We start from the raw sequence: 24,652 nt of genomic DNA on the forward strand, positions 1-24,652 counted from the left end.
AATTCACTATAATTAGCAATGCTTTAAATAAGTGAAAACTTCACCAAGCTTTCAAGATCAGCCAGGCTGAGGGTAACCCATCTGCAGCAAAAACAAGAGAAGAAAAACGATTAGAAGAAAATGTACCAGAAACAATGGTTTTCTCAAAGGCAGCAGGGTTCTGTATGCTCTAATTTTGTCTGTACTGTTTTCTGTAAACATCCACTTTCCTCAATCTAACCCATCAAAATTTTCTTTAAAAAGGACCAGATGCCCTGCTTTCCCACGTGATCTTGCTCAATCCTGAATAACCTACTGGCCTGTGGGCACATTAGCCCCATTCTGAGGCTGAGAAAGCTAGGATCTCAGGGGACGGGGGACTGTCCCAGTGGGCCCCACACAGCACTCAAGACTGTACGCCCAGGGCTCTTCGTACTCTACAGAGCTTCTTCTATTTTGTGAGGAAGATTGGGGAATATAAAATACATGTGTGAGACCGGTCCCTACCTGAAAGAAGTACATCTAGTTCAAAGTCTACATTGTAGTTGAGACAGAATATAGCCACAGAAGGTATCAACAGCATTGACCTTTATCGATGGAGGGGCAGTTGTAGAAGCTGGAATGGAAACTGGGTAGGGTTTTCGAGGAAGGAGCAGACTGAAACAGAGCAGTGCTTGCGAAAGGGCCCCAAGAAAGATGTAGATTATTCTTTCCCTCATATATCCTACTATTCAATCCACCCAAAATCTGTACCGAGAAGCCCAGTGAGTTCTCACACTCTCCTCTACCCCTGCTCATAGCCACCATTATCTTGCCTGCATTACCACAGCAGCCTCCCAACTGGTCTCACTGATTCTCCCCGGTCTGTAGAAAACACGGCAGCCAGCGTAATCAGATCCTGTCACTCCTGTGCCCCAAAGCCTGCAATGGCTGCCCATTTCACAAGGAGAAGCCAAGCCCACACCACTACCTGGGATACCCCACCTAATCTGGAGCCTTCCCCACCCCTGACTCTACTGGCCCACATGGTCTTCTAGACTACTACCTTCAGGCCTCTGGGCTGGCTGTTGTCTCTGTAGGAATGTTTCTTCCCATGGACATTTCTACAGCCAAGTCCTTTATCTCTTTTAAGTCAGCCCCAGGGTCACCTCTTCAACAAGGCCTACCATCTCTAACACTGCACCCCACCCCACCTCCAGTACTTCTAATACCTCTTTCTGTTCTACTTTTATTTTTCACAGCCCATCACTTCCTAACATATTATTTACTTCATTATAATGCCTACTGCTTATTGTCAGTTTCCTCCCACTAGAATTTAGACTCCCCAAAGGAAGGGTATCTTTGTCTTGTTCACGGACAATGTGAGGCCCATGACGGGCACTCCATAAATAATTGCTGAATGAACAAATCCATGAACAACAGGGACAAAAATTTTAGAATACAATAAAATCATTGTTCAAGAAATACTTTTTTCCCCCTCCTAACCACTAGACCACCAGGGAAGGAAATACTTTTTCAGGGCACAGTGAGGAGAGAGAAAGGAGACCCACGTGTTGGATAATAACCTGAATCTGAAGTTACCATCTTCGCAAACACGTTATTGGTTTTCCCCTGAAACCTTCTGCTTACTCCAGAAAATCAATTACAGCAGAGAAAAATACTTCTGAGATTCAGATGTAGTTTTAAATGATCCAAGGAAATGCTTCCCTATGTTGCTAAGAATTCTACTTTTAAAAAATTAATCCTCATGGATTTTTTTCTTACTGCCACAGCCCATGAAAATTATCCTCTGAAAATAAGCCCCTACTTAAATGCACCTTCCCCAAGCTGCTTGGGCTGGAAAACGTACTCCCCCCTGCCGTTACCTCTACTTTAGGTTTCCTGTCGTCCTCCTCCTGACTGGCAGTACCCCCATCTTCTTCAGCATCACTTTTCTGCTTCTCTTCTGAGACAGAGACCAAAAGAACAACAAAATGAGCAAAACCTCGTACTTGTTTTTATCTAGACCAGCAGCCTTAGAACACACTTCTGGAGTCTAGGGCAATCTTTTTCGTCACTTGTTTCTGAGTTTGAAACACCTTAGGGTCTTGCTTAAAGCAGATATTCTGGGGTCTACTTACCAAGCTTTTCTTCGCCCTCCTCCTCCTCATCTCCCTTGTCCTTTTCCTCTTCCTTTTCTTCTTCTTCCTCCTTCACATCTGGTTGAGGAGCATCGGTCTTCTTATACTCCACGGGACTGGACTGTTTCTGAAATATTCCCCAAAGTACAACAGTTTTGTTCATGTTTTTATGTACTACATTATCATGTAATTATTGAATGCCTATGAGCAAAGTTCTGCATGAGGCCCTATACTGGCATAGATAAATAAAAGTATTAAGACATTCCCACCCCGAGAGCTTTCTCTTCAGTGAGTGTGTGTGTGGGTCAAAGGCAGAAGGAAGAGTCAGAATAAAGGGGTGAGGCAGGATCATGCAGATCTGAACACCCACGATGACTGAGACACAGACACACAGACAGAAGCATGGTGGGGGAGATGGCTGAAAAAGGAACTTTGGGGATCAGGTTACAAAACATATCAAATGCAAGGTGAAACACAATCCTCACTGAACAGAAGTAGAGTGCCTAAACAGAATATTCTCTCCTGGTTTCTGGATTGCATACAAGAAAGACTAAACAAGAAAAACTTTAAAATAAAATAAGGCTGGATTATCCCCCACATGTTTTTTTGGGGGAAGGGCAGGGATAATGAGGGAAGAATGGATAATGAAAAAAAAATCAAAGACTGAATTATGAAGCAAATGGATACAAACAACTACACCAAGGAGGAAAAGCTGGTTTAGGCCCAGATGGCTGGTTTTGTATCTAAGTTGTTGGGTTTTTTATTTTTGTTTTCTAGAAAACTTCTGCCAAATATTAGGGAAGAGTAATACAGCTAAAACACCAATAGAAACTGAAGGCCTGTAAATCCTGCTCCCATCTGGGCACCATAAATGCCCAGTGAGAGCAGTGAATAAGGTTTCAGATGTGGCCCAGTCATTACTGAGAAAACCTCAGGCAACAGATCTTATACTAATATAAAAAGAGTTCTTTTTTTTAAAAGTGACTAACAGAAAAGCTCATACCTTTCCAGAGCAGCAGAAAAGGATAACGAGAAACACGGGCAGAGCTACAGTCAAAATGTAGACCACCCAGAGCCATGGGCGCTCCTCTGCGGCCTCAATCATCTGCCCCACTACACCTGGCTGAAAAACAGGACAGGAGAGATTTCAGGTCCTTGGTTTTGACACCAAATATAGGCTGCACTGTTTCACTGTTCAATTTCTGCATGTCACTACTCAGGCTCCTCCTCTGTCAAAGGGTTCAAGCCAAGATAATCATATGACCTGAAAAGGAAGTAAGAGAAAAACCTCCATTTCCCCCCCCTACTCTTATCATCAAGGTGATTTCCCTTTCAGAGATGTGAACGCAGGTTTCTTAATCACCTGCTAGAGGCCCCCTTAACCTCAGGGCCAGTGAATGAAGAATTTCTTGATCTCAGTAATCTCTGGCTCTCCCACTCACAGCTTGGTCATGTGGCCAAACTGGGGCAAAATTATGTATACTGGTAAATCAAGATTCAACATTTAAGAGTGCATTAAAATACCCTAAATGGCTAATTTCTTAAATCGTGTTTTAGCACATTAATTAAAAACAAAACAAAACACACCCTACCCATAACACAAATAGGGAATCTACAAAGCTATTACATAAGACTAATGAAATCATGTCCAAACGCCCAGTATTTTGTCTTTAGCAAGCATCCAGTCACATATTTTATGCCAATATTCTCAAATAGGGGAAAAGACAAATCTTAGAAGATAGGCTGCCATAAAAGAAACGATTTGTCACCAGCAATAACAGACATAAATGCATGAGAAGCAAGTGAGAACGAACCTCGGCAGCCCCGTCAGCAGCTTTCTTCAGACCCCATCCATCATTGGCCCAATCATCAACTACTCTTCGATCCCCACAAACAATGAAGTTGTCAAAAAAAATGTCTGAGGTCATGGACCACAGTTCCAAACCAATAGCACTAAAAGGAGTCATTTTGAAAGGTTCCAGATCTTCAAAGAAATCCGGATTTGGTATTTTCCGGGGCTTCCAGATTCCCTGGAGAAAAAAAATACAGTTTTTAAAACATTTCAGATAATGAACAACACAAATGTATGGTGAACCTAAATAAGAATTAAGATGAATTCTGCATGATCAACGAAGATAAGTGCTGACTTTGTAAAATGTAACTGAGTACCCGGGAATAAACGATGAAGATGTCTGGATTTCCAACTACTTTCAATTTCTAACCTCAGCCCTGACCTTGACCCAAACCAACACCTGCTTTGCCTGGCATATTCCAACAGACTCTTATCAACGAACAGCCTTGAACAAGCACAGGCTTGCTCAGTGGTGATTTGCAATGTATGTGACCTTCAACCAGCAAGTGTACTTCTTGATGACTAGCTAGAAGAATAGTTACCACACATACCCAGACGTGTGCAGGGTTGAACACTGCAGCAAAGACTCTGAGAGCAAACATGGGTGGAAGGCAATCCACCCAATGGCCATCCACAGAACAGCTAAAGGGCCGGGTTCTTTTTTTTTTTTTTTTAATTAACATATAATGTATTATTTGCCCCAGGGGTTCAGGTCTGTGAATCATCAGGCTCACACATTTCACATCACTCACCATAGCACATACCCTCCCCAATGTCTATCCCTACCACCCCTCTCCCCTCCAGCAACCCTCGGTTTGTTTCATGAGATTAAGAGTCTCTTATGGTTAGTCTCCCTCCTGACCCCATCTTGTTTCATTTTTTCCCTCCCTACCCCCCACAACCCCCTGCCCTGCCTCTCAAATTCTTCATATCAGAGATCATATAATTGTCTTTCTCTGATTGACTTATTTCACCTTAGCGTAATACCCTCTAGTTCCATCTACACCATTGCAAATGGCAAGATTTCATTTCTTTTAATGGCTGCATAGTGTGCGTGTGTGTGTATATATATATGCCACATCTTCTTTATCCATTCATCTGTTGATGGACATCTAGGTTCTTTCCATAGTTTGGCTATTGTGGACATTGCTGCTATAAACATTTGGGTGCACGTGCCCCTTTGGATCCCCACGTTTCTATCTTTAGGGTAAATACCCAGTAGCGCGATTGCTGGGTCATAGGGTAGCTCTATTTTCAACTTTCTGAGGAACCTCCATACTGTTTAGAGAGTGGCTACACGAGCTTGCCTTCCCACCAACAGTGTAGGAGGGTTCCCCTTTCTCCACATCCTCACCAGCATCTGTCATTTCCTGACTTGTTAATTTCAGCCATTCTGACTGCTGTGAGGTGGTATCTCACTGTGGTTTTGATTTGTATTTCTAAAGGGACATTTTACTTAAAGGGCTATTTTAATTTATTTTATTGCTTGACTACACAACTAAAAATACACTTACAAACAGAAATGTATACACACAGTATAGGCACAGAGACACACACTCATACCTTACATTATAACGGAGGACAGGGATGCCTGGGTGGCTCAGTCGGCTGAACATCTGACTCTTGATTTGGGCTCAGGTTGTGATCTCGGGGTCTTGAGATTGAGCCTGCTGTCACACTCCATGCTCAGAGAGCAGTTGGCTTAACACTCTCTCTCCCTCTCCTACCCCTCCACTGCATGCTCGCTCACTTGCTCCCTCCCTCTCCGAAATAAATATTTTGTGAAAAATAAGATACAATAAAGGGGGACAAAGTGGAAATTAACGATGACAAATCATCTAAGACAGAAACTGAGGAGACCAGGGTCTGAGTGGTCACCATCTGTATGCCTAGCATTTTGTTCGCACCTCTCAGTCTTTTCACAGCTGAGATACTGAAGCGAAGCACTGAGCGGACTCGCAGTCAGGGAGCCCCCTCCCATCTCCATGGTCTATCCCACCGATCGCCAGTTTGGATCCAGTGGCTGCGACGCCCCTACCACATGACAGCAGGCTGCCCAAATCACAAGTTTTTGTTTTTCTTTTCTGATTTTAAACACAAGTTACAAAGCAATCATGAAACCTCTTTCTAGTCCCTAGGTTTATATTTTTCAACGCTTAACATATAAGCTCTCTCTCAATTCCGAAGTTTGGGTTTTTTTGCATTTTTTTTTTTTTTTAAGCTGGACGGGGAGCCTCATGCACCACCCTGACTCTTTTAAGACTTAAGCCCAAATCAAGAGTTGGATTTTCAACTGACTGAGCCACCCAGGCGCCCCTGAAGTTTGTCTTTAATTCAATTGTTTGAATATAGTGATCAACCATGCTGCCTCCCTATAGACAAAACTTCTCTCCAAACAGATCAATGAGGCAACTCAACCATGAGGAGGCACACACCTGGTAGTTAGGATTGTCAATCATAGGAGGCTTCCATTTGCCCTTATAATTAGGGTTGTCAATCATAGGTCGCTGCCAGACACCACACCCAGGGGCCGACTCACACTTGGGGTTGGCAATCTGAGGAGCCTCCCATTCTCCATCCATGTCTTCATCCCTGTGGAGGTAGAAACCAATTACAAACAGATTCTGTGATCCATGACTAGGACGGCCGTGCCAAGGCTCCCCTGAAGTCCTGCAGTAATGCTTCCAGGGTCACACTGTGTCACCAGAGTATCATTTTGTCCCTGCATTTCTAGTAACAAGGGTTTTTAAGGACAGATGCCTTCAAAACAACCATGTAATTAAATCTGTTGAGCCCTACACTTAAATTGGACACCTGGCTATCTTTAATCAGTAACTTTTATGTCAATAAAAGAGCAGGCAATTTAAGAAGTTCACCGAAGCTCTTACCAGTCCTCTGGCTTCTCTGCATCTGGATCAGGTACATATTCGGGCTCATCGTCTAACCAGCCTTCAGGCTTTGAAGCGTCCTCATCCGGAATTTTAGCAGGTGCATCTTCATCCCTTACAACAGAAAAAGCCGGTCAGGACAACACTGGCCAAAGAGTCACAGTGTGATCCCACATTATTATCTGAAACAGGGGCAATCTGGAAATATTCTGGTCGTGCTTACTCTCAAGATTTAAAATAACTCCTTCTAGAAAACAGAAGAGAATAATTCATTCATCTGACAGTGGTCTAGTATTCAGAATACATAGAGAGCTCTTAGAATTCCATAAAAAAGACAACCCAACTTAAACACTGGCAAAGGATGTGAACAGACATTTCTCCAAAGATACACAAAAGCATGAAACAACGTTTAACATCATTAGCCATTGGGAAAATGCAAATCAAAGCCACAATAAAATATCACTTCACACCCACTAGGATGGCTAGAAGAATGACTGCTAAAAACAAGTGTTGGCAAGGATGTGGAGATCTCGTAATGTCACTGGCGGGAAAGGAAAACAGCAGCAATTCCACTCTAAGACAATGAAAACATAGAACCACCCAAACACCTGTAATGACTGTTCATAGCAGCATGATTCATAACCACCGCCAAAAGAGGGAAACCACCTAAACGTCAGTCAACTGGGGCCTGGATAAAGTGCGGTGGTATCCACATGATGGAGTATTTCTAGCTCAGAAAAAAGAATGAAGTATTGACACACACTTCAACATGGATGAACCCTGAAGTCTTTATGCCAAGCACAGAAGCCAGATACAAAAGGTCATATATTACAGTATATGGATGTCCAGAATAGGTTAATCTAATAGGTTAGTAGCTATGTCCAGAACAGGTTAACCAGGGAGACAGAAAAGAGGGTGGATTTTAGTATGTGAACAGTAACTCAAACATTTACTCTTAAAAGAAAAGTTCATCAAGAAGTAGCTTATTTCCTCACAAAACAAACTGAGGGTTGCTGGAGGGAGGGGAGTTGGGGGGGGTTATGGACATTGGGTAGGGTATGTGCTATGGTGAGTGCTGTGAAGTGTGTAAACCTGGCGATTCACAGACCTGTACCCCTGGGGAAAATATGTATGTTTATAAAAAATAAAATTAAAAAAAAAAAAAGTAGCTTATTTCAAAGTTTTATGCAGGCATTATGAAACAGAGCCCACATTAACTGGTAAGCAAAGACATCTTCTATCCTCTGCCAAGATTATGCTTTTGACCCATGCTTGTTCTAAATTAATTGCATGAGAACACTGCAGAACACTGTACAACATTCAGCTGGCCCTTTTAATGAAGCTGAACATTCACACTCCCACCCACAAAATAAAACAGCTAGTTAAGGAGTACGATACTGAAATAGGCGGAGTCCAGGTCTACACTCACAAATATACAAATAAATTCAGTGTTTATACTAGTGCAGCATAAATATTCAGGTACACATACTTTAAGGAAGGAAAAACATCAGCTAGAATTTAACTGCTCTTTGTCACTCTCTGACATTTCTAAAAGTCACTGGATCGTAGTTCCAACATGGCCACAAGACTACAACCCTGCCTGTTTTCACTTTTCATCACTCTCCAATTCGTACCCAACAAGAAAGGCTATACAGCATATACTCAAGTTCACTCACACATGCCAAGCTCACTCCTACCCCTCTACTTACTGCATATGTTGTTTTTCCTCAGCTGGGAGTACCATTCCCCATCTTCACCATTTGCCTGACTCCTTAACCCACTTCCAAGTCTCAGTCTGACTTCCCTGCTGAAGAAACTGGCCCTGGACCAGGCATAGCTGGTGCTCTTGTCACTCACTAACACCTACTACCAGATCACTAACCATACGCACACCAACCTTGTCTGCCTGCCTCACAACTCGACTGGAAGCCGTGTGGGCGCCTGGTATCCCTGTGGCTTTGTCTTCCACTGCCCAATACAGAGCAGAGGAGTCTTGAGTGTTGTTTAAATGGGAAAAAGGTTATTTTACAAATTAAAGTTTAAACTTTAGGGCACCAGCGTGGCTCAGTTGGTTAAGCGTCTGCCTTTGGCTCAGGTCATGACTTCAGGGTCCTGGGATGGAGCCCCACTTCACGCTCCCTGCTCAGCAGTCTGCCTCTCCCTCTCCCCCGACCCCTCCTCCCCACTTGTGCCTGTGCATGCATGCGTTCTCTCTCTCAAATAAATTAATTAATTAAATAAAATAAAAGAAATAAAATCAAGCAGGGAGCCCGATGCAGGGCTTGAGCCTGGGACCCTGAGATCGTGACCTGAGCCAAAGGCAGATGCTTAACTAACTAAGCCACCCAGGTGCCCCCAAAATCGTTTAAAAAATTAATTAATTAAATAAAATTTCAAGACTTTTAAAGATTTTTTTTTTTAATTTATTTATTCATTTGGCAGAGAGAGAAAAAAGGGAAAAGCAGGCTCCTTGCTGAGCAGAGAGCCCGATATGGGGCTCGATCCCAAGACCCTGAGATCATGACCAGAGCTGAGGCAGAGGCTTAACCCACTGAGCCACCCAGGCGCCCCATAAAATTTCAAGACTTTTAAATGTGAATTCATAAAAGCCCTGGAAAGGCCTAGAGAACAAAGGTTCTGCTACAAACCCACCATGTTCCCCAGGCAAACTCTATCATCAATTTCAGCATTTTGTGGCTTGTAAAATGGTATTAGGCAATCATGATGATCACTATGGCCCCTTTTCAGCTATAGTGGTCTCCCATTTTTCCTACCATTTAGAGAGCACCATAGATTATTGAAATTATGAGATCTTAGCCAACATCAGTTGCTTAAGCCACATGGAACATATGAAATGCTGCACTGTGAAGACTCACCAGTCATCCGGTTTGACAGCATCAGGATCTGGTATCTTTGGTCTTTCATCCCAATCCTCAGGCTTCTGGTCTTCTGGGTCCTCAATCTCACGTGAAGGATTTACAGGAGGAGTCATGTCATTTAGCAAATTTCCACTATTCACAACAGACTGGTCCACTAATATTTCAAAACTATTATCTGGATTCAAGACTGAAAAAAAATAAATGCAATTTAAAAAAATAAATCAACCACTCATTTCCCAAGTTCTCTTTACCACAGCAGAAGATCCTATTTCTAATAGGAAACGGAAGCACAGAGTAATGACCTCAGGGTGTCAGAGTCAGAAGACGGTCTTGGAGCCTTATGTAGTTAACCCTCTCTTCCTTATCTGTAAATCATAAATGCTAGTTCCTTGGGATTTTAAAACTAAAGCAAATGACACATAAAATTTAAAGTTGCAGAAGACTTCACTTATGGACATTAAAAACATCAAAACACCAAAGGTATATAAACTCATGCAATAATGGTCTGACACAAATGGTTACACACCAATCAACAGGCAAATAAGTTTATTTATTATAACCACCACCCCCCAATAAGAAAAAGCCCATTTCCTCATTTTTTGAACTGGTACTACTACCATCTATGTTACCAAAATTTCCAAGTACACAAGCGTTTGATTTTATATATTAAACCACATGTCTACTTATGGTTGTACTTTTGAGTCCAGTGGAACTTTAAATCCATAAACATATCTGAAGTGAGACTTACTCTAAAGCCTGGATCCCACACCTAAATGTCTCATTGGCAACTGACTAGGTCCCAGCACATCCAAAATACTATGGAAAGCAGGGAGCACCTATGCCACTGGCCTCAGTGTTAATGAAGGCCGGCAACGTTGTCAGTCATATGTGCTCTCACAGAGATATTCTTACACCTTTGTGAAGAGAGTAAGTGGAATACAGCATGTTCAACTTTTTTTTTTTTTTAAGAGAGAAAGCACATGCATGTGTGCAAGGAGAGGAGCAGAGGGAGAGGGAAAGAGAATTCTGAAGCAGACTCCCCACTGAGCATGGAGTCAGACTTGGGGTTTAATTCCACAACCCCAGATCATGACCTGAGCTGACATTAAGAGCCAGCTGCTCAACCAACTGAGCCATCCAGGCACCCCAGCATTCGACTTTTAATAAAACACTACACGTGTTTATACAGATACGGTCAAATACATATTACAATGTTGACATTTCAAATAATTTTAAATGTAATTTATTTTGCTTATTTCTAGCTTTGGAATTCTATATGGAGTATGTATTACTTCTGTTATAAAGAAAAAAAAGGTGGGGCCCCTGGATGGCTCAGTCATTAAGCATCTGCTTTCGGCTCAGGTCATGATCCCAGGGTCTTGGGATTGAGCCACGCATTGGGCTCCCTGCTCAGTGGGAAGCCTGCTTCTCCCTCTCTCACTGTGTCTCTCTCTGTCAAATAAATAAAAATCTTAAAAAAAAAAAAAAAAAGGAAAGGAAAAAAGTTACTGTATTCTTTAGGAAAAGAGGCCTGTCTATATATACTTAAACCAGCAGGAAAATAAAAAACGCATTCCAGGGGCCCCTGGGTGGCTCAGTTGGTTAAGCAGCTGGCTCTTGGTTTCAGCTCTGGTCCTGGTCTCGAGTCCATTCCAGGCTCTGAGCTCAGTCAGAGGATTTCTCTCTCTCTCCCCCTCTGCCCTTCCCCTCCCTTGCATGGTCTTTCTCTCTCTCTCAAAAATAAACAAATACATCTTTAATAATAAAATAAAAAATGCATTCCAATGTCCAACTGTCTAGGGATGCCCAGGTGGCTCAGTTGATCAAGCATCTTGATCCCAGGGTCCTGGGATCGAGTCCCGTACTGCGCTTCTTGCTCAGCAGGGAGTCTGCCTCTCGTTCTGCCCTGCCATTCCCCTGCCTGTGCTCTCTCTCTGACAAATAAAATCTTAAAAACACACACACACACACACACACCTCAACCATCCAGGTATTGGAGCATCCAAACTTTAACTGAAAGATAATTTGAAAACAACAATAACAACATGTATTTCTATTGTGTCCCATTATTTAACATGTTATCAACAAGAAAATACACAATGGGAGAACATGAGGGGAATCAGCAAAGCTTTTTACGGAACATACAAGCTTACTCTTAAGATGGTCTCAAACCCCACTTTTCAATTCAACCTATGGGAAAAGCAGCTTTTTTTGCTGCTGAAAAATTAAGTTATTTTCACCACTACAATATTAAGTCAACAGAGACTCTTACTTGTGGACTTCAGTCTTCTCCAGATATGTAATCTTTAAATTAAACAGATAATAAATGTATGGTGCCATAATACCCCCAAATTAATATGTTTTCTTACTTAATGTATAAAGATGTGTCTTCTTATCAGTAAAATAAGTCTTCAGATCTGCATCTGGCCTCTTAGCATGCTTTTCTTCATATACACCCGTTTTGGGGTTTTTGTGGCGGAAGATGAAATGCAATTTATAGTCTTCTCCACATTTATCTGGACCAAACATAATCGTATAAGGGGTCTTGTCGTGGAACTGATCCTACAGAAACAAAAATGAATTATTTTTAAGTGACTCAATCAAAGGGTTCAAAAGCAAACTTTCAAAATGTGCTATTTCCTCTAATAAAATCCCAGGTAAATTTCTGGCACCTTAAAGAAAAAGCTGATTCATTTGTGAGGCTTATATAGATACCACTGAAAAGGAATAACCAGAGATTACCCGGGTAATCATGTATCCTTACATGAGGATACATGAAAGTACTTAAAAAACAAAAACAAAACAGAGTAATGCATGTATCTAGATAGTTACTGCTTCTTTCATAAAACAAAGAAATAGGTTTGCCAAAACTAAAAATTACACAAACAGAAGTCAGGGATAAGGCACAATGGCTTTGAAATTCACATCTCAAATAAAAAAGAAGCATCGAAGTCAATATTCCCAATCCTCTAAATATTTCAACAGTAGGAGAGGAGGCCTTCATTTTCTCAGGTCTTACAAGATTCTATTTCCTTTTCTCTAAGATTCTTAAAAGACAACTGTGGGTGGCCATATAAGGAAACAGGAAGGACGTACCAGGTTGAGTTCTGGTGTTTTGGAAAGCAGTTTCACGTAGGCACCACCACATTCTATTCCATTTTGGAAATTAACCTCATACCTGATTTCAAAGAGAAAACCAGAAAACCATAAGGCATTTTGAAAGATCAAATTTCTTTGACCAGTCTTGGTCACATGTTTTATCACAGGTCATATGTTTATCTTTAAGAAAAATTCCACCCTATTGAAGACCTTTTTTTGAAGGAATTTTTATACCCCACTGGGGCACCAATTCACACCCCAAGATCAACAGTCTCATGCTTTACTGAGTGCTCCTCATTTTCTTTTGCTTTTGAATGGCTGTTCAATCACCCCCAAAGCATAAGTAAAATAAAATAAAACCTTAATGCAGATTCCCAGTATACACTTTTGACAAAATCCTGATCATTTGCCATCAGGAGAAAAGTAAGTTAATCTGTTTCAAAAGAATTTACTGGGCAGAAAAAAAGTACTGGACTACAGGATGCTTAAATATACTGCAAACCTGCCACTGTGATAGGTAATTATTCTTATAATTTCCTAAGATCTGGGAAGTTTCTATCAAGCAAACGTTTGACTCACTGAACAATGAGAGGCTTGGTATCAAACAAAAAGGGCTTGTTCAGTTTCGCAGAGATGGCATGATGCTTGGCCCGAGACATCAACACAAGCCCTTTATCACCTGGGAGCTTCGTTTCCTTCATTTCATCTACCTCCCACTTTCCTGCAAGACATCAGAAAAAAAAAAAAAAAAAAATCCACTCACTAATGATGCCTTTGAAGATCTCTTAAATGGTAACAAGCAAAACTCCAAGGCATGCACATCTATCATACTGGCAAATTTTTAACCTACTCCATTTACCTATGAGAGCTAGCCCATTAACCACACACATGCGACAAGTATTAGGATATGGTTTTTAAACCTGTAGCTTATTCACTTCATCTACACCTAGAAAGACCTTCCATTTAACATAGACAGTAGCACAGGTGACACATTACCTCTCCATTTTATGGTGTAAAGCAGTCAACAGGTCTAATCCTATGAACACACAGACAGCAAAGCTTCTAAGGGAAAAATCTTAAAATGTATACATACTATTTGCAGACCTGCCTTAAGACACACTATAGAAACCACACGTGAAGCCTCAGTCTGCTACTCTATGTAAATCAAATGGAACTCTCACCATCGTATTTGGCAATTTCATCATCAGTATCATCTTTCTTGGCTTTGGATAAAATCCACCTGTAATTAGGACAAACGCCCAAATTAAGATTTAAATGCCAGCTGGCCTGTGAAAAGAAACAATGTAAATACTAACACAAGCAGCATCTACCAAGTCTTCTTAGCCTACTTAATCACTCTAGTACTTTCCTTTTCTTTTTTTAAGATGTTATTTATTTATTTGACAGACAGAGATCACAAATAGGCAGAGAAGCAAGCAGAGAGAGGGGGAAGCAGGCTCCCTGCTGAGCAGAGATCCTGATGTGGGGCTCGATCCCAGGACCCTGAGATCATGACCTGAGCCGAAGGCAAAAACTTAACCCACTGAGCCAGCCAGGTGCCCCCACTCTAGTACTTTCAACTTTTAAATCTGCCAAACAGAAATACATACTATTCAACTCACAAACCTGTAAGAAAAAGTACCAAACCCATGAAATAATTCCACTTTTTTTTTTTTTTTAAAGATTTTTAGTTACTGAAAGAGCGAGTGCGGATGTGTGGGAGGGAGGGAGGGAGAGAATCTGAAGCAGACTATTCACTGAGCATAGAACCTGACATGGGGCTCGACCCCATGAATGCAAGATCAGAACCTGAGCTGAAACCAAGAGTCAGACGCTTAACTGAAGTCACCAAGGCATTCCTCCACTTTTAAGACTAAACAGAAAAAAATTTCTCAGTTCAAAAGAACAATATGTAAGATCAAGGGGAAAAGAGAAATGGAAATTAGACCCACATATTCTAAAAAACTTTTCTAAATGGACATGTTCTAAATTCCGTCTAAATGACGACAAACACTGGGGACATAAAATAGTTATAGTTAAGACATTTTACTATATAAAATGCTATCTGAAAAAGAATCCACCATCACATCTTACTTACATGATGCTTGCCTACAAGACATTTTTCCCCAAGAAACACTTACCCTGACAGGGTTCCTCTGTCAAAAGAATCAGCAAAATACACTTCCCCTGTTGGTACCGGAGCTTTATAGGTAACCTGTGTTAAATTTAAAAATGTATTAAGAATTGCAGTTTTCAGCACAATTCCCTTCTTAGTAAGATTTGCTTTCAATTACCCCAAACTTTTATAGCTGCCTCATGATTCAATATATGTAATTTATCATTGGCAACATATAAGAAAGGCTGGTATTTTAGCCAACTTTGCTTGCCCTTGGAAAAGGAGCCAAATTTACCTTCATCCTTTAACTACCTCAAAAGGCCAAAAAATAGATTCAAAGACCACTTCAAACCTTTGGAGATGGAGGAGTGCTGGTATCTGGTTTCGATTTGGAGTCTTCTACCTCTTCAATAACATCATCGAGGTCGTCCTCAATATCAATCATATCATCATCGTGTCCTTCATGAGCCTGAACAACGCCAGTTCCAAGAACCAGTAACATACACAGCAGCCACTTCCCTTCCATGTTCTACATATAAAAAAAAAGTAAAATCAGTGAAATGTTATTGCTTCCTTTTAAATATTTTTTAAAGACCACTGACGCCTCTCTTATTTAAAATTAAGGCCTTCAAATCAGCAAAAAACTTTACTTTTTCATTTTACAGATAAAGAAAGTGAGCCCAGAGAGATAAAGGGGGTTTTCCTAAAATCGGTTAAAAGACTGAATTTCACGAAAATTTCCAAATGAAACTCAAAACGATTGTCCCCATATAGAATTATCACATTGGCTCCCCAGACCCAGGCTGTCAGAATGCAATTTCCAACTCACTTCTTGCATTTACAAACAGTTCGATGGGGGTGCCTGGGTGGCTCAGTGGGTTAAAGCCTTTGTCTTTGGTTCAGGTCATGATCCCAGGGTCCTGGGATCAAGTCCCGCATCAGACTCTGCTCAGCGGGGAGCCTGCTTCCCCCACCCCATACTGCCTCTCTGCCTACTTGTAATCTCTGTCAAATAAATAAATAAATCTTTAAAAAAAAAATTTAAAAAAAAAGTTCAATGATGGACAAAAGCTTTTTTTAACACATTAATTTGCAATTTACAATGACATGGTAACAGAAGGGCTAAATAGCCTCACATGAATGATTTAATATAGATATGGTTATTGTTCAAAGATCACCAAGTTTAGACATGGTTTTAAGTTGGTGTTTTAAGACTGAACAAAAATATTAAACCAAGGACTAGCTACTCTTATCTCTTGTTCTTTTAAACACGTAAGTGCCTTGTGTATTGTGTTAGGCTGTCATGGGTGGTAGTGGGTCCTCTTTCCAAGGACCACAGATCTAAAGATATAAAAGCCGAGTCACATGGATGGACAACATGATTCAATAGTTCGTAGTACAGTTCCAGTTCTGCAAGATGAATAGGGTTCTAGAGACAGATGGAGGGGATGATTGCACAAGAATGTGAATGTAATTTATGCCACAGAACTGTACATTTAATGATGGTTAAGAAAGTAAACCACCACAAACAACAAAAACTAATTTTTAAAAAAAGACAGCAAATCTTATGTGTTTTTAAGGCAACAACAACAAAAAAATGATTTAAGGAAAAAAACCTGAGTTTAACATTTTTGGTCTCTTGTTTACAATGAAGACCTTTATTTCTCAGGAATCCAAAAAGAATAAATAAGAAAAAAAAACTGAAGGAGCTCCTTCATAAACTTCAAATGGCCCCAATTCACAACCAACACTGCCATTTTGACCAACTGAGTTTCTAGAAAAATGTAAATCAATTTATTCTCATGCTCAGTTTAATGCCAAATTCCTTATTAACTCTCTAATCCTTTACAGTGAGTAACTCAACACAAATAACTATATTTTCATGCATCATTTAGTGGTATTTCTTTATTTATGCATCTTAGGACTGTGTTCATAGAATGAAAGAAGGTAGAGACTGGATTCCTAAATGCTTAGCATTTAGTGCGGAAAATAAAAGTGCTAAATAAAATCATTCACAACCTTCTCTAGGACTGGTTTTTAGAAAAAAAATTTTTTTTTTAAGATTTTATTTATTTATTTGACATAGAGAGAGACAATGAGAGAGGGAATACAAGGAAGGGAAGTGGGAGACAGAGAAGCAGGCTTCCTGCCAAGCAGGGAGCCGGACGTGGGGCTCGATCCCAGGACCCTGGGATCACGGCCCGAGCCAAAGGCATACGCTTACAACTGAGCCACCCAGGCGCCTCTTTAGAAAAAATTCTTAGTATCAACATTCTGCTTCAGTTTCTTATATACTTTAAAAACACAAGTAACGGGCGCCTGGGTGGCTCAGTGGGTTAAAGCCTCTGCCTTCGGCACAGGTCATGATCCCAGGGTCCTGGAATCGAGCCCCACATCAGGCTCTCTGCTCAGCAGGGAGCCTGCTTCCCCCTCTCTCTCTGGCTGCCTCTCTACCTACCTGTGATCTCTGTCTGTCAAATAAATAAATAAAATCTTAAAAAAAAAAAAAACACAAGTAATCTCTCATTTATTCATTGGAAAGACCTCTGTTTTCTGGAATGGCATAGCAATATTGCTATTTGATTTACAACTTGCTCTCTGAAACTAAACAGGCTGATTCAACCCTTTTATCTAAATCAATTTTATCTAATTCCCAAGTTCTTGCCCATAGAAACAATGCTATAGAGGCACCTGGGTGGCTCAGTCAGTTATGTGTCTGACTCTGGCTCAGGTCATGATCTCAGGGTCCTGGGATGGAGGCCAGCCTCAGGCTCTAAGCTCAGTGTGGATTCTGCATGTCCCTCTCCCTCTGCCCCTCCACCCCACTTGTGTGCAGGTTTTTTTCTTTTTAAAGATTTTGTTTATTTTGAAAGAGAGAGTGCGAATCTCAAGCAGACTCCACATTGAGCATGGAAGCCCACGTGGGGCTTTCTCTCAAGACTCCTAAGATCAGGGGCGCCTGGGTGGCTCAGTGGGTTGGGCCGCTACCTTCGGCTCAGGTCATGATCTCGGAGTCCTGGGATCGAGCCCCGCATCGGGCTCTCTGCTCAGCGGGGAGCCTGCTTCCTCCTCTCTCTCTGCCTGCCTCTCTGCCTGCTTGTGATCTCTCTATCAAATAAATAAATAAAATCTTTAAAAAAAAAAAAAAAAGACTCCTAAGATCATACCTGAGTCAAGATCAAGAGTCAGAGTCAGACCAACCCGCTCAGATGTCCCTAAATAAATAAAAATCTTAAAAAAAAAAAAAAAAAAAAAGAAAGAGACAAAGCTATAAATGGTGATTAGAGTCCCAGGTATAAGCTATAAAATCAAACTAGCCCAAAACACAGCTAAAACAACATATAGCTAAGACTTTTTGAAAGTAAATAAAATGTGCTAAGACTAGTAGTAATTAAAAGTACAAAAGCAATGGATTACTTAGAACTGAGTACTGGTGCTGGAACACACATTGTCCAAGGAAAAAAGCTAATCAGGAAGATGGTCTGGTGGACTAAACACTTGCCTTTAAAAAAGACAGAACTGATTTTTTTTTTTCTCAGTAAGTTTTAATGTGTTGATATATCGCTGCTATAGACTGAATTAGATTGTCCCACCCAAATGTGCATGTTGAAGCCCTAATTCCCAATGTGACTGTATCTAGACACAAAACCTTTAAGAGAGGACTTAAGGTTAAGTGGTCACAGGGCACATAGGGCCCTAATCCAGCGAAACTGGTACCACGTAGGACACTAGGAGCGTTCATGAACCGAGGAGAGTCCGTGTGAGGACACAATCAGAGGGCAGTTCTCTGCAAGCAGGAGAAACGTCCTCACCAGAAACCAATCCCAACAACACCTTGATCTGGGACTTCCAGCCTCCAGAACTGAGAGAAAATAATTTGCTATGATTTAAGCCCCTGCCGTGGTATTCTATTCAGCAGCCCAGGCCAACCAAAACAGCTCTCCTTCAGTTTTTAAGTAAAATGTAGAGCTGTGTTTCTCAAACTTAAACAGCTGTCAGCATCACACAGGGACTTGCTGAAGAAGACTGCTGGACTCGGTCCGAGTTTCTGATGCAGTCCAGGCCTGGATTTTTACTTTACTTTTTTTTTTTTTAAAGATTTTTTTTTATTTTTATTTATTTGACAGAGAGAGATCACAGTAGACAGAGGCAGGCAGAGAGAGAGAGAGAGAGGGAAGCAGGCTCCCCACTGAGCAGAGAGCCCGATGCGGGACTCGATCCCAGGATCCTGAGATCATGACCCGAGCCGAAGGCAGCGGCTTAACCCACTGAGCCACCCAGGCGTCCCGGATTTTTACTTTTCCAGCAAGTTCCGGGAACCACACTTTGAGACCACTGCTTAGGGTTTATGAATAATCCATCTGGGCTTGGTTTTCCAGTTTATAAAGCACTTTCATACACACTGTTCATATAAATCTCCTGTGAGGTATTACTCTTGTTTTATTTTATGGGTTAGGAAGCAAGACTTAGTGAAATCAAAATAACCTACTTATTATCACAACTAATAAGTGAGACTCAAAGAATTCAAATCCTGTATTTCTATTACACTAGACAGAACGCTACTATGTAGTTGCATACTGAGAAGGCATAACGGAAGAGAAGACAGGAAAAAGACCAGGCAGGAGGAGCCTTTAGGAGTGATCTGGAATGGGGAGGTTCAGATAGGGTTAGTGAGGGCAGAGCGACTGTGGAAGAGCGAGCCCAGGCCGTGGGCCTAGGATGGGGGGGTGGAGGGGAGGCATCTGTGTCGGGGAGGCAGAGTGGTCCCACTACAAGGAAAACCCTTTTCACAGAGCAGAAGGCTGGCTACCTGTCCTGTCAGGAACAACACAGGAAGTCTCTAGGAAGCTTCAGAAAATGCACTTCTCACCCACTGCCGTTTCCTCTACACTCTGGGGTGCAGAACCTGGTTTTTTAGGTGAGAGAAGTGTGCAGGCATTCACCTATTCCCTTCACATAATCCAGAAGGCCGTGGAACCTGTGAGGCATCAGTCCTGCCAAACCACGCCTCTCAGAGCTCTTACTTTAATGAGCCTTACCCTCTGCCAGCTCCACATATGCTGTGTTAACACCAGTACTATTACACCAGTATTGTTACAGTATTTGCCAATATCCCCCCCAAATGCGACAGCCAATAGGTCCATTCTAGTTCCAAGAACCACTAGTAAGTCAACTTAAATGTTCCAAGTTGTGTTAGAGATTTGTCCATATTTACAAAGAATTCAACAATAAATTTTAAGGTGACTTTAATTCTCTGCTTTGTTAATGAAAATCCAACATTACTAAGACACAGCATCCCCCCATCTTCTTTCAGCCCCCCTACATGGAATGGAGTCCAAAAGGTAGCACTGACTGGGTGGGTATTTACACAGGATGTTGCACTACTATGCTTTCTAGAAGAAACCACAGGAGAAAATTTCGGTGATCTTGGGTCTCACAATAAGGTTTTACATACAACATCGAAAGGAAGATATATGGAAAGAAAAATCAGTAAGTCAGATTTTATTAAATTAAAAACTTCAACTCTGTGAAAGACTTAAGAGAATGAAAAGACAAATCAGACAAGGAGAAAATGCTTGGAAAACGCACAACTGATAACAGACCAGTTTCCAAACTGTACAAAGAACTCACACTCACCAAAGAGAAAACCAACCATCCAGTTACAGAATGGACCAAAAATTCTGAAGAGAGCTCACCAAAGATACAGAGATGAAAAATAAACATGAAAAGATGCTCAGTATCATCTGTCACTGGCTACTTGCAAATTAAACCAAGATACCACCACGCACATATTAGAATGACCAAGATCCAAACACTGGCAAAGGTGTGAAGCAACAGGAGCTCTCATTTATTGCTGGTGAAAATGCAAAACAGCATAGCCCCTCTGGAAGACAGTGTGGCAATTTCTTACAAAACTAAACGGAGTCTTACCATCTATTTGGCAATCATGTTCCTACGTACTTACCCAACTGATCTGAAGGATTACATATGCACAAAACCCTCCACACCAGTGTTTCTAGCAGCTTTATCCATAACTCCCCATACTTGGAAGGACCGAAAATATCCTTCAATAGCTGTATGAATAAACAAGCTGCAATGCACTATTATTCAGCAACTCAAAGAAATGAGTTATCAAGCCACAAAAAGACTTGGATGAATTTTAAATGCATATTGCTAAGTGAAAGAAGCCAGTCCGAAAGGGAAAAATGTTGTATAATTGCAATATGACATTCTGGAAAAAGCAAAACTACAATACAGTAAAAAAATCAGTGGTCACCAGAGGTTCGGGGGAGGTGGTCAGGATGAATGCCATCAGCACAGGGGGATAATTCAGGCAGTGAGACTACTCTGTAGGTTGCTAGAATTATGGATACGTAACTCTGCATTTGTCAAAACCCATGAAACGTCACAGCACAGAATGAATCTCACTGGATGAAAACCTTAGAAAATCATTTAGGAGGTCAAGTGATCCAAGGACAGCACATAGGATGTGACAATCTGTTACACATACATTAAACCACCTCACTGGAAGGGGTAGTGAGAAGATGCTGACCTACGTAACTTCAGAATCTGTAAACTAGACTGTGCAAAAGCACTTTACCAGCTGGTAAGTTCGTTCCCAGGGGTGTACAGGTTGACATTCCTGATACTGCTGTATACGGACACAGGAACTGAGCAAGTGAGTATACGGGTGATGGAAGGTGGGAGCCACCTTTTCACTGTTAGGTGTGCGCACTGACTGATAAGCAAGGGCAAGAGGCTGGAACAGCCCTATAGTAATGGGAGAGGGCTGGAGACATCGGTGTAAACTCATGCTGCAGCTAATTCACGGAGGGTTACATGTAGTATTTCTAGATATGCACACATATGCCCGTTAGTACACACGTTTCCCTGCTGTCACCTGTGAAGGCCTAGAAGAAACTACACCTCAGTAGCAATAAATATACCTAGTACCAAAATCTTGATTTTTTTTAAAGAGTTTATTTATTTATATGACAGAGAGCGATCACAAGTAGGAAGGGAAGAGAGGCAGGCAGAGAGAGAGGGGGAAAGCAGGCTCCCTGCTGAGCAGAGAGCCCGATGCGGGGCTTGATCCCAGGACCCTGGGATCATGACCTGAGCCAAAGGCAGAGGCTTAACCCCCTGAGCCACCCAGGCACCCCAAGATCTTGATTTTTTTTTTAAAAAGATTTTATTTATTTATTTGACAGAGATCACAAGTAGGCAGAGAGGCAGGCAGAGAGAGAGAAAGGGAAACAGGCTCCCTGCTGAGCAGAGAACCCGACACGGGGCTCAACCCTAGGACCCCAAGATCATGACCCAAGCTGAAGGCAGAGGCTTTAACCCACTGAGCCACCCAGGCGCCCCCAAGATCTTGATTTTTAATACCACTTCCAATTAAAGGAAACAGGGCCCTTTAGAGAAATGGCCAACTCTAGGGTTGGGGTAGGAAATAAGTAAGATGAGCCTGGAACATCTCACAGTGCCAAAGAAGTGTTCAAAAAAGAAAACAAAAATAAAACAGCCATCATGATTGGGGGGGTGGTATGTTAAAGGAACACAAGAGTGCCCAGTGGCCAAAGTGGAACAGTATGAGTCAACAAAATAAGTGGTACTAGATAATACCCCAAGTATAAAGTAAATGTCCATCTGATACAAATACATGGGTAAAGAAAGAAATGGGGGAGAAGAGACAAATTTCCCATGCAGAAATATTCCAACTGATCTATGCAGCTACTCCTCCTTGAAGGAAGGAGAGCCTAATCCCCCACTCCTTACATGTAGGTGGCTACACAGTGATGTCCTCCCAAGAGCACAGTATGGGAAAACCAAGAGAGAGAGAGAGAAAGAGAGAGAACCATTTCACTGGAGAAACCTGGCAAAAGCTATCTCACCCAGGTGACCAAGGTCAACATCAACAGTGAGAGGTCATGTTGATAGTATGTACCCTTGACACAATGTGATGAAAAAAGGACTTTAACCTCTGCAGTCTTCCTCCCAAAAATCCGTATCCCCAGCCTAATCATGAGAAAAGCACCAAACAAAATCCCAACAACAGGAGGACATTCTACAAAACATCCTAACCAGTAGTCCTCAAAAATGTCATGGCCGTCAAAACTAAGGAAAGACTAAAGAATGGTTGCAGCCAAGGAGAGCCTAAGGAAATCTGACTAAATGCAATGTATCCTGGAACAGAAAAGGGACAGTGAGTAAAAACAAGGGGAACATGAATTAAAGAAAAGTTTAGTTAATATTTATGTATCAAGATTGGTTCCTTAATTATAATCAAATGTTCCATACTAATTTTAAGTTGTTAACAGTAGGGGAAACTGGATGTGCATCATATAGGAATCCTCTGTGTGGGCTTCATAATTTCTCTGTAAACCTAAACCTTTTCTAAAAATTAATTAAAAAAAAAAAAAAAAGATGTTCCACAATTATGCCTTAAATGGTTGATCTCCCACCCCTTCAAAAAAATCCTGGAGCTGAAATATACCACAGGAATCTAGTCTAGCTCTCCTTTTTGCACAAGAATGAGGTCCAGAGACCGACTTGCCAACAATCAGTTATTGGCAGAATCAGGATCAGAAGCCAAGGCTCCTGGGGCGCCTGGGTGGCTCAGTGGGTTAAGCCTCTGCCTTCGGCTCAGGTCATGATCCCAGGGTCCTGGGATCAAGCCCCGCATCGGGCTCTCTGCTCAGCGGGGAGCCTGCTTCCCCCTCTCTCTCTGCCTGTCTCTCTGCCTACTTGTGATCTCTGTCAAATAAATAAATAAAATCTTTAAAAAAAAAAAAAAAGAAGCCAAGGCTCCTGCAGTCTGGTGCAGTGCACGCTACTTGTAATTCCACAAATGCTTTTGTCTGAAAGACAAAGTGATTTTTCACATATTTTAACAGCTAGGAAGATTTCAGAGGTTTTTTTTCTCCCTTTAAAGTCTTCATTTGTCTTTACGCTGACAGAATCCTAAGCAGAGAGCACACTTCTGTCACTTTGCTTTCCTGTTTCTAAGATTATCGATAGGAAATCTATAACAAGGAGTTCAACAACAAAGCAAGAATGCTTAATTTAGAAAACAAACAGCACACACACACACACCCCAACTTCCCCAGAGCCACAGAGCAAGTGGTTCGTAGATTTGAAAGGCTGAGGAGTAAAAGTGCATAAAGCAATTACCTTTAAACCAAGAAACATTCTCTTATAATAAAGAAACATTGATCACATTTGCTAAAATTCTCTTCTATTTCACAGTTCATGCCAAGATCTATCAGCTCTTTGACAGCAAGGCTTCCCACATTCCTGCACGCCATGACAGCCCCCCACCTCCAACTTTAAGCCATTATATTCTTAGATCACTTCATTTTTTGGTCTTCTTTCAGAGGCCATCTTCTCTCCCTGTCTCTCATAATTTTTATCACTGCAAGACTCTTACCTTAAACTCTACAGCAAAGCCCCTGTGAGCCAGGACGCAAATGCTGGGTGGATGAACCACCTGTAGCTAGGCTAGTCGGTGCTATGAGAGTCTCACAGTGGGCTGTTTAAATTCCTATCTTAGCCAAATTAAAATCACTACAGTCATGGACCCCCAGGACAGCCTGCAATCAGAAAACAAAAGCACAAATATGAAAATCTTTCAACATCTATGAATCTACTGAAGTGGACAACTTGTCTCAAAAATACCATTCAGTTATATACAAATGGGAGTTTTGTGTGGTTCTGTC

The 24,652-nt window shown here is 41.5% G+C and overlaps 1 protein-coding gene across 2 annotated transcripts in view; it reads right to left on the reverse strand.

The window, feature by feature from the left end:
* CANX (calnexin) overlaps positions 1–24,652 on the reverse strand; it is a 35,355-nt gene that overhangs the window by 2,387 nt on the left and 8,316 nt on the right. Inside the window, exons 2-15 of one of the 2 annotated variants that reach the window (XM_032846797.1) lie at positions 24,364–24,526; positions 15,286–15,462; positions 14,959–15,032; positions 13,999–14,057; positions 13,397–13,538; positions 12,815–12,896; positions 12,088–12,280; positions 9,716–9,905; positions 6,840–6,953; positions 6,387–6,543; positions 3,914–4,129; positions 3,103–3,222; positions 2,100–2,226; positions 1,845–1,924 (exon numbers count right to left, since the gene is read on the reverse strand). In XM_032846797.1, coding sequence (XP_032702688.1) covers positions 1,845–1,924; positions 2,100–2,226; positions 3,103–3,222; positions 3,914–4,129; positions 6,387–6,543; positions 6,840–6,953; positions 9,716–9,905; positions 12,088–12,280; positions 12,815–12,896; positions 13,397–13,538; positions 13,999–14,057; positions 14,959–15,032; positions 15,286–15,459 — 1,728 coding nt within the window. In that variant the 5' untranslated portion in view covers positions 15,460–15,462; positions 24,364–24,526. The remainder of the gene's footprint in view (positions 1–1,844; positions 1,925–2,099; positions 2,227–3,102; positions 3,223–3,913; positions 4,130–6,386; positions 6,544–6,839; positions 6,954–9,715; positions 9,906–12,087; positions 12,281–12,814; positions 12,897–13,396; positions 13,539–13,998; positions 14,058–14,958; positions 15,033–15,285; positions 15,463–24,363; positions 24,527–24,652) is intronic. The other variant, XM_032846796.1, reaches the window with a different exon arrangement.

This window comes from Lontra canadensis, unplaced genomic scaffold (assembly GCF_010015895.1).
Source record: "Lontra canadensis isolate GAN:19392208 unplaced genomic scaffold, GSC_riverotter_1.0 scaffold181, whole genome shotgun sequence".
Lineage (NCBI taxonomy): Eukaryota > Metazoa > Chordata > Mammalia > Carnivora > Mustelidae > Lontra > Lontra canadensis.